At 46.2% G+C, this 13,866-nt stretch overlaps 2 protein-coding genes across 4 annotated transcripts in view; both read left to right on the top strand.

Moving 5' to 3' along the window:
- Window positions 1-2,087, top strand: part of LOC139278468 (src substrate cortactin-like) — a 55,513-nt gene extending 53,426 nt beyond the window's left edge. The window contains exon 16 of the mRNA XM_070897283.1: window positions 967-2,087. Coding sequence (XP_070753384.1) covers window positions 967-1,103 — 137 coding nt within the window. The 3' untranslated portion in view covers window positions 1,104-2,087. The remainder of the gene's footprint in view (window positions 1-966) is intronic.
- Window positions 2,088-10,354: 8,267 nt separating this feature from the next.
- The window catches only part of rabl2 (RAB, member of RAS oncogene family-like 2), a 92,733-nt gene continuing 89,221 nt past the window's right edge, over window positions 10,355-13,866 (top strand). For all 3 annotated transcript variants that reach the window (XR_011596273.1, XR_011596272.1, XM_070897282.1), the window contains exon 1: window positions 10,355-12,276. Coding sequence is in view for 1 of the 3 variants with exons in the window: in XM_070897282.1 (XP_070753383.1) it covers window positions 12,170-12,276 (107 nt within the window). In the remaining 2 variants the exon portion in view is untranslated. The remainder of the gene's footprint in view (window positions 12,277-13,866) is intronic.

The following is a 13,866-nucleotide window of genomic DNA, read 5'->3' as shown; positions in this document are numbered from 1 at the left end:
CCTCCTAACTTTGTTTAATCTACATACTTGGATATTCGCTATTCCATCAACTGAATCATTGCTAAATACAGTGAAAAGCTGAGGCCCCAGTACAGATCCCTGGGAAACACCACTTGTCATATTCTGGCATTCAGAGTACAATTGCAGGCAGCACCTCAGCCCTACACAGTTCATCATCTGTAGTATGCTCTGTATCTCTGTTCCACTCCCAGTCCTCCTAGCTACCTCTATTACACGCCTAGCCTACATTAAAGCACTCTCTGGTAAACCCCACCCACAGGTTTCAGTCATGGCTCAGTGGGTAGCACTCGCCTCTGAATCAGAAAGTTGTGGATTCAAGTCCCACTCCAGTGTGCAACACTGAGGGAGTGCTGCACTGTCGAAGGTGCCGTCCTTCAGGTGAGGTTTTAAACTGAGGCCACATTTGCCCCCTTAGGTGGATGTAAAGAAAGAAAAAGGAAAGGCTTGCATTTATATAGCACCTTTCATGATCTCAGGACACCCCAAAGAGCAAAGGGGTGTGATGACCAATATTTATCCTTCAACCAACATCACTAAAACAGATTATTTGGTCATTATCACATTGCTGTTTGTGGGAGCTTGCTGTATGCAAATTGGCTGCTGCATTTCCTACATTATAACCGTGACTACACTCCAAAGGTACTTCATTGACAGCGAGGCTCTTTGGGACGTCCTGAGTTCGTGAAAGACGCTATATAAATGCAAGTTCTTTCTTTAAGAATCAAAAAACAGATTGTTAATACTGGTTACCCAAAACACGAGTGTCTGGCTCAGACCCCCCCCCTGCCACCCCCCCGTTACCCAAAACACGAGTGTCTGGCTCAGACCCCCTCCCCCCCTGCCACCCCCCCGTTACCCAAAACACGAGTGTCTGGCTCAGAGCCAGGTGCTCAGCAGCTCTCAGCTTCGCTATTGACCACTGATTGTCTTTTAAATGTGTTACAGAGGGCGACGATGAAATCTCTTTTGACCCCAATGACATCATCACGAACATCGAGATGATTGACGAGGGCTGGTGGCGGGGCCAATGCAACAAGAAAGTCGGGCTCTTTCCAGCCAATTACGTGCAGCTGTCGCAGTGAGCGCTGACCTATCCCATTGGAGTGCACCTCGCCCACTCTCCATGATACCAAACTTTTGGACTCTGAATTTAAAATATTTTATGATTTATTTTTGATTATTTTGTACCTGCCAAGCATAAATGTTTTTTTTTTCTCTCCCAGTGCAACCTGAATTCTGCTGCTGCCAGGATTGAAACAGTCGTCATGCCAACAGGGAGATCACAGCACAGAAGGTGGCCATTCGGCCCATCACTCTGTGCCAGTGCTGGCTCTTTAACTAATGCTGCCTGTTCTCATTCCATTTCCCTGTATCCATTCATATTGTTCCTGTGCACATCCTAACCAAATTGCCAAACTTGCCGGCTCTGTCTGGGGGAGCAAATGCCTCCTCTTTCCACTCATCTGCCCTTGCATTCTGCTGTTCAATGTGGAATAATGGGATCTTATTTGGACTCACTCACCACACACTAAACTGGTGGATACTCAACTGTGTGTAACTAAGTTTCTCGTGTCAGGCACATTGCAGCCGACTCACTCCTATGGTCCTCTGTAATGCAGCTCCTCAACATCTTTCTCAGTCAAATGCATCAGCAAAATTGGTGAATAGTCTTTGTGACAAAAATCCCATTGCTAATTGACTCTGACTTGTTCCATCCACCTCCATCTTCGAGACACCCGTATGGTCAGCCTTTCCTTTTCCTTTCCCCCCGACTTGTAGTGGGTGGCAGATGTCCCTATAAGTCACCATATCATCGCCGAACCTGCAGCCTGTCAACCAGGATTCAACTGGTCACGTTGCAATTGGCCGTTTCTCGAACTGGACAGGGACAGTGTGCCTCAAATCAGTGGGCCCTAGTGGACAAATACAAACCACACCCCATGTTGTTGAATTATGCCATCTAACTAAACTATCTGGGGGCCCTGTGCGCTTTGCTCACAACGTTCCAAGATGCTGGAATTATATGCTGACTGCATACGCTAAATAAATAAATGTTTACAACCTCATTCAATTCCTTTTTAAATGCTGTTCTGCTCTCTGCATCAATCGCCCCTTGTGGTAAAGGGTTCAATGTTTTAATAACTCTCTGTGTGAAAATATTTCCTCTGATTTATCCCCTCATTCCTGTAGTGATAATCCTGAGTCTTGTTCCTGATTCAGTAATAATGACATATTCCCACTCTTCTGTAGAGGTGAGGACCCGTCGTTATCCAGTAATCCTTGCCACTGCCGTAATACAGTTACAGCCCCTCACTAGACTGGGGAAGTAACAGAACAGGATTTGCAAGCAGTTGACACAACTTGGCTTAACGTCTTCTGGATCATGTTTTATTTAATTCAACCCAGTGGGGGACTGGATTAACGCACTGATCTTTCACCCTGTAAGTGAGGAGTTAGTGGCCAGTTCCTATAGGATGTTACCCCCAGCAGAAAGGTTCACAATAATTGTAGTAAGCTGGCAAATTCACTCGCTGCCATTACAGCTTGGCTGGTGTGGGAAATGGGGAAATGTCACGTTGGTGCAATATGAGATTGAAGCTTAGACACGTGTAGAGAGAGCTTTATTCTGTATCTAACCCGTGCTGTACTTGCCCTGGGAGTGTTTGATGGGACAGTGTAAAGGGAGCTTTACTCTGTATCTAACCTGTGCTGTACCTGCCCTGGTAGTGTTTGATGGAACAGTGTAAAGGGAGCTTTACTCTGTATCTAACCTGTGCTGTACCTGCCCTGGTAGTGTTTGATGGAACAGTGTAAAGGGAGCTTTACTCTGTATCTCACCTGTGCTGTACCTGCCCTGGGAGTGTTTGATGGAACAGTGTAAAGGGAGCTTTACTCTGTATCTAACCTGTGCTGTACCTGCCCTGGGAGTGTTTGATGGAACAGTGTAAAGGGAGCTTTACTCTGTATCTCACCTGTGCTGTACCTGCTCTGGGAGTGTTTGATGGAACAGTGTAAAGGGAGCTTTACTCTGTATCTCACCTGTGCTGTACCTGCCCTGGGAGTGTTTGATGGAACAGTGTAAAGGGAGCTTTACTCTGTATCTCACCTGTGCTGTACCTGCTCTGGGAGTGTTTGATGGAACAGTGTAAAGGGAGCTTTACTCTGTACCTCACCTGTGCTGTACCTGCCCTGGGAGTGTTTGATGGAACAGTGTAAAGGGAGCTTTACTCTGTATCTCACCTGTGCTGTACCTGCTCTGGGAGTGTTTGATGGAACAGTGTAAAGGGAGTTTTACTCTGTATCTAACCTGTGCTGTACCTGCCCTGGGAGTGTTTGATGGAGCATCGAGAAGGAGCTGTGATGAAAGCTCGTGCAATACACCCAACCAGAGTTAATAACCCTACCAGCACGCCACTGCCAGATTTGACAGTGCGGGGGAGGGGTACAGGGCACGTGAGGCTCTAGCTAATCGGTTCCTTTTAAATACATTTGGAAATGCCAGAAGGAGCAGATAATGTGCGGCTCCTGGCCATCAAGAGATGGAGATCACAAGCATGAAACATTGCTTTCAGATAGAAACTGACACTGCTCGTTTAAGGAAGAGCTGGAAGCTGTGATGAGGAGACAGAACATAGAAATCCATTGACATTACAGCACGGAAAGACACCATTCAGCACTATCAGTGCCACACGAATGGCCTATGTCCATGTTGGTGTTTATCCTCTGTGCGAGCAAATACTTTTAATCCCATTTACCCACTCTGTCTCCGTATTCCTTCTTCCCCTTTTCCTCTTGGAAACTAAGTTTATCTTTCTGGCTCAAAACCTGCATTTTTCTAATGGAAACATAGAAATTTACAGCACAGAAGGAGGCTATTTCGGCCCATCGTGTCTGTGCTGGCCGACAAAGAGCCACACGGCCCTCGGTCAGCAGCCCTGAAGGTTACATATAAACCTATGAACAATGGCAGACAGGTAAAGGGCATCCGGCCCAACCAGTCCGCCCCACACCACCGCGATATTCCATATATCGCAAAATTTTACACTTCACCCCACCCGGAGCCATGCGATCTCCTGGGAGAGGCAAAAAAACATAAAAACCCAGGCCAATTGGGTAAAAAAAAATCTGGGAAAATTCCTCTCCGACCCATCCAGGTGATCGAAACTAGTCCAGGAGATCACTCTGGCCGTATTAGATTCCCTGAAGTACTTACCATCGTGTCTGCACCAACCAACAAGAGGTTATCCAGTCTAATCCCACTTACCAGCTCTAGGTCTGTAACCCTGCAGGTTACAGCACTTCAAGTGCCCATCTAAGCACCTTTTAAATGTGGTGAGGGTTTCTGCCTCCACCACCCTTCCAGGCAGCAAGTTCCAGACACCCACAACCCTCTGCGTGAAGAAGCTTCCCCTCAAATCCCTACATATTTGCTCTTCTATCTCCCTCCCACTGTTTGGGGGTCTATAATACACGCCCAGCAGTAGTGATCGCCCCTTTTTTATTTTTCAGTTCGACCCGTATGGCCTCATTTGATGATCCCTCTAACATATTATCCTTCCTCACAGCTGTAATAGTTTCTTTAATCAATACCGTGACCCTAGCTACATTCTTGCTTTCCAATTCCAGCTTTACTTCCTTCCCTATTGAATCTATTCTCTGGTTCCCATCCCCCTGCCAAGCTAGTTTAAACTCTCCCCAACAGCACTAGCAAACCCTTCCATGAGTATATTGGTCCCGGCGCTGTTGAGGTGCAGGTCCCATCTCCCCAGAAGTGGTCCCAATGCCTCAGAAATTTAAAGCCCTCCCTCCTGCACCAACTCTCTAGCCACATGTTCATCCTCCCTATCCTTCTATTCTTGTACTTATTAGCACGTGGCACCAGTAGTAACCTGGAGATTACTACTTTTGAGGTCCAACCCTTTAATTTTTCTCCTAGCTCCCTAAATTCTGCCTGCAGGACCTCATCCCTCTTTCTACCTATGTCATTAGTCCCGATATGGACCACGACCTCTAGCTGTTCACCCTCTCCCCTCAGAATGCCCTGCATCCACTCTGTGACATCCTTGACCCTGGCACCAGGGAGGCACCATACCATCCTGGAGTCACATCAATGGCCGCATAATGAAGAAAAATGCCCAGTTTTTCAAGTCTTGCTTCATATTTGTTTTTTCTCATACCAGGCAACATCCTAATGAATGTGCGTTATACCCTCTCTGAGGCCTCAATATCCTTCACACTAAATCTCCTCCCATAGCCCATTTACACTCTACCCAACCATGGACTCTACCCACTCATTTAATCTCCTTCCACAGCTCTTGTAAACTCCTTTCATGGATTCTACATACCCATTTAATCTTCTCCTGTTACCCATGTACAATTTTCCTTATCATGGACTCTAAGAACCCATTTAATCTCTGCCCCCCCACCCCCCCACCCCATGTACATGCTGTCAAGGACTCTACTCATCCATTTAATCTTCTTCCACAGCCCATGTACACTTTATTAATAATTACCTGTTGTCAAATTATGCACCAGAAAGATGTACTGGATGGGCACTGTAGTCTCCCCATTCTGGTAGGTGGGAAATCACCACATTGACGGGTCATATATTTCCAGTTAAGCTACAAATTATATTTATCATAAGAGGTAAATTTATACAGAAGCAAAATAAATCAGCAGCTAGAGCACTTAATGTTTCCCAGTACAATAAACCATTTTCTGAGACCAAAATAGGAATGTTCAAAATTCCCAGAGTCCTTTTTTATAATCCTTGAACTCTGATTTGGATGGCCATTACATGGTACTTAGCTCTATGGAGTTTTGTCTCACTCCTGCAACATCCAGTTAAATGACTGAAACAAATGCTACGCTCATGTTAAACTGAAAATGTGTTGGCAACAGAACTTCCAGTCAAACCAGATCAAAGACCCAATAGTTGAAGGTGCTTGCATGTCATTAATGAGCACCGCACCCAGCATTTGTGTGACCCAGAGGTTTGTAAAGCCAACACAAGGCCACACATGGCCAGTTTTTGTAAAGCAAAGCTGATATTTGATGGCTCCATCATCAAACTATTTTTGTCAGCTCACCTGTCTGGAATCAACAAATAAAATCACTGATTAAAAACAGAAAATTCTGGAAATACTCAGCAGGTCAGGCAGCGTCTGTGGAGAGAGAATCAGAGTTAACATTTCAGGTCGATAATCTTTCATAAGAACCTTTCAAAGAATCCATACTTTAACCAGCTCTATTTCAGAACTTAATGAAGCATCCATAGTTTCATAACTAGGAGAGAACCTCTGTATAATTTAACATATAGTCACTCAAGAGTGGAGTGTGTATTTGCTCTGCCCATGGATTCTCAAGATCAAGATAATGGAAACCTTATTAGAAACGGTAGCCCCAGCATCTTTTTTAAAACTCCCAGTTAAGCCTCGCTGCAATTTAAATGAAAATATATCATATAGAACTATTTAACAACATAAATATTCAACAGTGTCTCCCAACCCTGCGACCTTCACCACCTAGAAGATCAAGGGCAGCAGGTGCATGGGAACACCACCACCTCCCTCCAAGCCACACACCATCCCGACTTGGAAAAATATACCGTTCTTTCATTGTTGCTGGGTCAAAATTCTGGAGTTCTCTACCTAACAGCATCAAGGGAGCATCTTTGCCACATGGACTGCAGCGGTTCAAGCAGAAGGCCCATCACTACCTTCTCAAAAGATGGGCAATAAATGCTGGGCTTGTCAGTGACACCCAATTCACCCGGTTATCCTAAGCAATAATCCTTCCACAACCAACATCACCAAAAGCAGATTAACTGGTCATTGCACTTTCTGAGCTCTTCCTGCATGCAGAATGGCTACTACATTTGCCAAGTCATGGAATTCGCTGTTTGTTGATGTTTTGAAAGATGTGATCAGATGCTCTACAAAGGTAATCCGTCTTGTTCCGAATAGGTGTCATTAGGTAGTATTCTTGTGTATGTCAGAAGGTTGTGGGTTCATAAGAACATAATAAATAAGAGCAGGAGTGTGCCATATGGCCTCTCGAGACTTCTCTGCCATTTAATAAGATCATGGCTGATCTGATCATGGACTCAGCTCCACTTCCCCGTCCGCGCCCTATAACCCTTTATTCCCTTAGCGCTCAAAAATCAGTCTATCTCTGCCTTAAATATATTCAATGACCCAGCCTCCACAGCTCTCTGGGGCAGAGAATTCACTAGATTTACAACCCTCTGTGAGAAGAAATTCCTCCTCATCTCAGTTTTAAATGGGCGACCCCTTATTCTGAGACTATGTCCCCTAGTTTTAGTTTCCTCTATGAGTGGAAATATCCTCCCTGCATCCACCTTGGCGAGCCCCCTCATTATCTTGTATGTTTCGATAAGATCACTTCTCATTCTTCTGAACTCCAATGTGTATAGGCTCAACCTATCTTCATAAGTCAACCCCCTCATCTCCAGATTCAACCGAGTGAACCTTCTCTGAACAGCCTCCAATGTAAGTATATCTTTCCTTAAATATGGAGACCAAAACTGTACGCAGTACTCTAGGTGTGGCCTCACCAATACCCTTGTAGCAGGACTTCTCTGCTTTTATACTCTATTCCCCTTGCAATAAAGGCCAACATTCTGTTTGCCTTCTTGATTACTTGCTGTACCTGCATACTAACTTTTTGTGTTTCATGCACAAGGACCCCTAGGTCCCTCTGTACTGCAGCACTTTGCAACTGTTCTTCATTTAATTTGCTTTTCTATTTGTTCTGCCAAAGTGGATAATCTCACATTTTCCCACATTATACTCCATCTGCCAAATTTTTGCCCACTCATTTAGCCTGTCTATATCCCTTTGCAGATTTTTGTGTCCTCCTCACAATTTGCTTTCCCACCCATCTTTCAATCAGAAGATTGTGGATTTGAGTACCAATCTAGAGTTTTGAGCACATAATCCAGGCTGACATTTCAGTGCTGCACTGTCTTTTGGATAAGATGTTGAACCAAGGCCCAGTCATAGAATCATAGAAATTTACAGCATATCAGGAGGCCATTCAACCCATCGTGCCCGTGCCAGCCGACAAAGAGCTATCTAGCCTAATCCCACTTTCCAGCTCTTGGTCCGTAGCCTTGTAGGTTACAGGACTTCAAGTGCATATCCAAGAACTCTTTAAATGCTACGAGGGTTTCTGCCTCTACCGCCATTTCAGGCAATGAGTTTCAGACCCCCATCACCCTCTGGGTGAAAAACATTCTCCTCAAGTCCTCTCTAAACTTCCTGTTAATTACTTTAAATTTATGCCCCCTCTGCTAAGGGAAATAGGTCCTTCCTATCCACTCTATCAAAACCCCTCATAATTTTATACAGCTCAATTAGTCTCCCTTCAGCCTCCTCTGTTCCAAAGAAAACAACCCCAGCCTATCCAATCTTTCTTCATAGCTAAAATTCTCCAGTCCAGACAACATCCTCGTAAATCTCCTCTGCACCCTCTCTCGTACAATCACATCTTTCCTGTAATGTGGTGACCAGAACTGCATGCAGTACACTAGCTGTGGCCTAACTAGTGTTTTATACAGTTGAAACATAACCTCCCATCTCATATTCTGTGCCTCGGCTAATAAAAGCAAGTATCCCATCTGCCTTCTTAACCACCTTATTTACCTGTCCTGCTACCTTCAGGGATCTGTGGACATGCACTCCAAGGTCCCTCTGTCCCTATACACTTCTCAGTGTCCTACCATTTATTGTGTATTCCCCTGCCTTGTTAGCCCTCCCCAAATACATTACCTCATACTTCTCCAGATCAAATTCCATTTACCACTGTTCTCCCCACCTCACGAGTCCATTGATATCTTCCTGCAGTCTACAGCTTTCTTCTTCATTATCACCCATTGTCTGCCCTCTCAGGTGGACGAGGGATCACATGGCACTATTTCGAAGAAGAGCAGGGGAGTTATCCAAGGTGTCCTGGCCAATATTTATCCCGCAACCAAAATCACTAAACCAGATTGTCGGTCTGGATTATGTGCTCAAGTCTCTAGAGTGGGACTTGAGCCCACAACCTGGTTGTTACTGAGCTGTGTGCGAATCGGCTGCCATGTTTCCTACATTACATCAGTGACTACACTTCATTGGCTGTAAAGTGCTTTGGGATGTTGTGAAAGTTGCTATATAAATAGGGTTGCCATATCTTCTTGGGCGCATACCTGAAGGTTTTATCACTTGACCTCCTGTCTCCAACTGCCCCACCCAGTCAAACAGCCCTTTCCTCCATCAACGACATTTTTATAACTTAGAAACAGAAGCGTTGAAAGAAAATGAAAAATCACCTAATGTTTTCACTGCCCCTATTATTTTTCTCCTGGGTTGCTTGCAGCAGTGACCAGGAAATTAATCTTTATTTCCTGTAGGTTTGGCAACCTTATGTAGAGATGCAAGTTTGATCTTAATAAAATCTATTCCTGTGAGATGAAATATATATTAAAAAATGGTCAGAGATTTAATAACAGCCACCAGCTCTGTGTCTAACATGTTAGCGCTGCAGCTCCTGTGAGCAGGGAATTTGCATTTTAAATCATCAGCAATAAATTAGAGCTAAATGTCAGGGCTGTGAGTCACTGTGGGGGAGGGGCTGCCGCTTCCTGCAGGCGCGGCTTGGGCAGCCCGGCCGGGGGCCCGCGGGCGTGTGCTGGGATTTAATTATTTGTTAATATGTTGTCTTGTTCATATTATTTGTTCCATTAATTCCATTTACAGATCGTTACAGGCGGCGGGCCCGGCACGGAGTGTGCAGGCGGCGCCTGGACCGCCTCGGTTGTGGGCCTTCCTGGCGTCTGTTGCATAGCTGCAGAGAAGCTGAGTGACAAAGAGACAGGGACAGAGAGGGAGAGAGTAAAATAGAGGGAGGGAGGAGAGGGATAGATAGATAGATAGAGAGAGAGAGTAAAATAGAGGGAGGGGGAGAGAGGGATAGAGAGAGAGAGAGAGAGAAAAGGAGAGGAATAGAGAGAGGGTTAGAGAGAGAGAGGGAGTAAAATAGAGGGAGAGGGATAGAAAGGGATAGAGAGAAAGGGATAGAGAGAGAGAGAGAGAGAGAGAGAGAAGAAGAGGGAGGGATCGAGGGATAGGGAGAGAGATAGCTAGAGAGGGATAGGGTGAGAGCGGGGAGAGGGATAGAGAGCGGGGGAGAGGGATAGAGAGAGAGGGAGAAAGATAGATAGAGAGAAGGAGGGAGAAGGATAGATAGAGAGAGGTAGGGAGGGAGTGGGATAGAGAGGGAGAAGGATAGATAGATAGAGGGAGGGAGGGAGTGGGATAGATAGGGATAGAGAAAGAAATAGAAATAGAGGGAGAGAGAAATAAACATAAATAAATAGGGGAAGATAGATATACAGAGGGAAGAAGGAGAGAGAGAGAGAGATTGGGAAATAGAGTGGGGGTTTTAGAGCGAGAGGGATATACAGAGGAGAGAGTGATGGGGAGAGAGAGAAAGGGATAGAGACAGAGAGGAATAGAATCCAGTCTAGGAATAGATATACAGGGGGAAAGAGACAGAATCTAGTCCAGTCTAGAGAGAGACAGAATCTAGTGTAGTATAGAGTTCAGTATAGGTGTACGGAAGGAGAGTGATAGAGCTAGAAAATCTAATATAGTCGAGAGATAGAGAATCCAGTCCAATATAGATATACAGGAGAGAGAGAGAGAGAGAGAAATAGATCTAGGTCAGGAATAGAGACCGGGACAGGGGGAGAGGACTGAGCCTGGTACACAGAGTGAGAGAGAGAGAGAGAGAGAGACACACACACGCAGCCTGATATAAATATACAGGGGTGGTAGAGAGACGGCGTCAAGGCCTGATACATAGGGACTGAGAGAGAGGGAGAGGATTTTATGATATACAGTGAGAAATACACAGATTGTGAGCGAGAGAGGCCGGGAGACACAACAGCGAGAGGCTGAAACCTATGGTCCTATATACAGGGAGTGAGACGCAGGGAAAGAGGGCAGTTATATACAGGCAGATTTAGCTGCAGGGAGAGGCTGAGGCATGAGACTGACCTGTATATTTTCTTTGTATTTATAGTTTTACTGGGACTGAGAAGGGGTGAAAGATACTCTTATAGCCAGCAAAGTAAACATAGGGACAGCTATGGGTATATAGAGAGAGGGGCAGGGATAGAGAGATTGATAGGTACACAAAGATGGAGCCAGTCAGACAAAGAGGCAGCTAACAGCAATTGAGAGAGGCAAAAATATATATTGGCAAAAAGAAAGTCTGTGTGAGAGATAGATACACAAAATTAACACCAATACACAAGTGAGACATATTCCGAGATAAAGAGCAGGGACAGGCTTAGGGAAATAGTAAAAACAGGGTCAAGAGGCAGAGACCCCTACAGAGTCTGTTGAGAAGCAGAGAGAACGAGGTAGATAGGACAGAGATAGGGCCCTCCGAGAGAGAGAGAGAGAGAGTGACACGAGGGTGAGGGCATTGATAGGAGAGCTAGGAAGACAGTGAGACTCAATCTTACAGACAGGCACAGCACGGGGATAGAGGGAGAGAAACAAGACTTGGATAAAGACAGAAATACATAGGGAGGGGTAGATAGAGGGAGTGAGAGTGAAACGTATTAACACAGAAAATTGTTTAGAAAGGGCAGGGAGAGCCAGGCCAATAGGACTTGTGAGACTGACATGTGGAGAAGAGAGAGAGGGACTGGCTCACAGTAAAAGAAAGGAATCTGAGATAAAGAAACAGGCACAAACAAACAGGACATAAAGGGACAGAACTAGTCAGGGTCTTGGGAAGATTTATAGAGGCAAATACTGTGAGAAAATTGAAGAGATGCATGCAGAGGAGCTCAGAAATAAAGTACTCGGTCTAGTTTAAGAATAATACACTGAGCATGCGTTTATTACAGGCACAGAATGGAGGCAGATTCGGTTTGTGAATAATAAAGGAAAAGGCCAGTGACGCAGGAGGGAGGGGATGTAAGGGAAGAGAGTGGGGGCAGGACAGGAGTACTAGAGTGTGAGAAGCCTGCGGGAGCAGGAGACAGCCCAGAGAAGCAGCATTCGGTGGAGGGACCAGCGGCTGGAGGCCGAAGCCAGACCCTCGAGCCAGTGACCGGGTCAGGAGGAGTATGGCCGCAGAGAACAGCAGCCTGTCCGACCTGGACCAAGACAAGTACGATGGGGACGAGCACATCAAAATTATCTGTTTGGGAGACAGCGCCGTGGGGAAATCCAAGTGAGTAGAAGTGCGACGGTTGGGGGGGGGGGGGAGGAAGGAGGGGGGGGAGGAGGGAGGGGGAGGGTGGGTTGGAGGGGGAGGAAGGAGGGAGGGGGAGGGTGGGTTGGGGGGGGGAGGGTGGGTTGGAGGGAGGTGGAGGGGGAGGGAGTGGGTAGAGGGGGCAGGGAGGGTCACTGAAGTGAGGATGATTACACCAAAATACTTGGGCTCGGTTTTCCCCCCTCCTGACCTGAAGGAGCAGTTACTTGCTGTGATACTGATTGTATCGGCCGTCCGTCACCCGCTTAACACCTTACCCAAATGTCCCATCCTCCTGTCCGGGCCCAGCAGGAGAGCTATTCAACCACGGGGGGATGGCGATGCATCATAAACCAAGCCTGATCTTCCTCACCCAACACGCACTCATTTTCCCTCTCCCGCCAGGACTCGCTGGATAGTGACCAGAAGGGAAGCCCTTGCAGACTTTTCACCCCCGTCCTCTCCCAGTGGTTACAGAGCAGAAGTGAAGGGTCTGTACAAGGGGAGATTGGCTAATTCAGCAGAGGCTGAGGCCTGGGACGGCCCTGGTCTATATGACACTGTGCCACAGTAAGCAGGCATTACACATCTGGGCAGCCGATAAATTCAAAATAGGAAGGTGAAAGGTCAAAATGACATAGAATGTACAGCATCGGGTACGGCAGCATAGTGGTTATATTATAGGACTAGTAATCCAGAGGCCTGAATTTATGATCCGCTGATACGAGTTCAATTTAAATTCAGTTAATTAAATAAATCTGGAATAAAATCCTAGTATCAGTACTGGTGACCATGAAACTATCGGATTGTTGTAAAAACCCATCTCCTTCACTAATGTCCTCTAGGGAAGGAAATCTGCCGTCCTTACCTGGTCTGGTCTATGTGTGACTACAGACCCACATACAATGTGGTTGAATCTTAACTGCCCTCTGAAATGGTCTAGCAAGCCACGCAGTTGGTCAAAACCACGACGAAAAACAATAAGAAGAATAAAACCGGATGGACCACCCAGCATCGATTTGGCACGAGCTTCGGACATGACAATGGCACACCCAGTCCAGTTGACCCTGCAAAGTCCTCCTCACTAACATCTGGGGACTTGTGCCAAAATTGGGAGAGCTATCCCACAGACTAGTCAAGCAACAGCCTGACATAGTCATACTCACAGAATCATTCCTTTCAGCCAATGTCCCAGACTCCTCCATCACCATCCTTGGGTATGTCCTGTCCTACCGACAGGACAGACCCACCCGAGGTGGTGGCACAGGAGTATACAGTCTGGAGAGTGTGGCCCTGGGAGTCCTCAACATTGACTCCGGACCCACGAAGTCTCATGGCTTCAGGTCAAGCATGGGCAAGGAAACCTCCTGCTGATTACCACCTACCATCTTCCCTCAGCTGATGAATCAGTACTCCTCCATGTTGGACACACTTGGAAGAAGCACTGTGAATGTACTCTGGGTGGGGGACTTCAATATCCATCACCAAGAGTGGCTCAGTAACACCATTGCTGACCAAGCTGGCCGAATCCTGAAGGACATAGTTGCCAGACTGGGCCTGCGGTAGGTG

Source organism: Pristiophorus japonicus, chromosome 13 (genome assembly GCF_044704955.1).
Source record: "Pristiophorus japonicus isolate sPriJap1 chromosome 13, sPriJap1.hap1, whole genome shotgun sequence".
Classification (NCBI taxonomy): Eukaryota; Metazoa; Chordata; class Chondrichthyes; family Pristiophoridae; genus Pristiophorus; species Pristiophorus japonicus.
The sequence above is the reverse complement of the archived record's forward strand: the minus strand, read 5'-3'. Positions and strand labels throughout refer to the sequence as shown.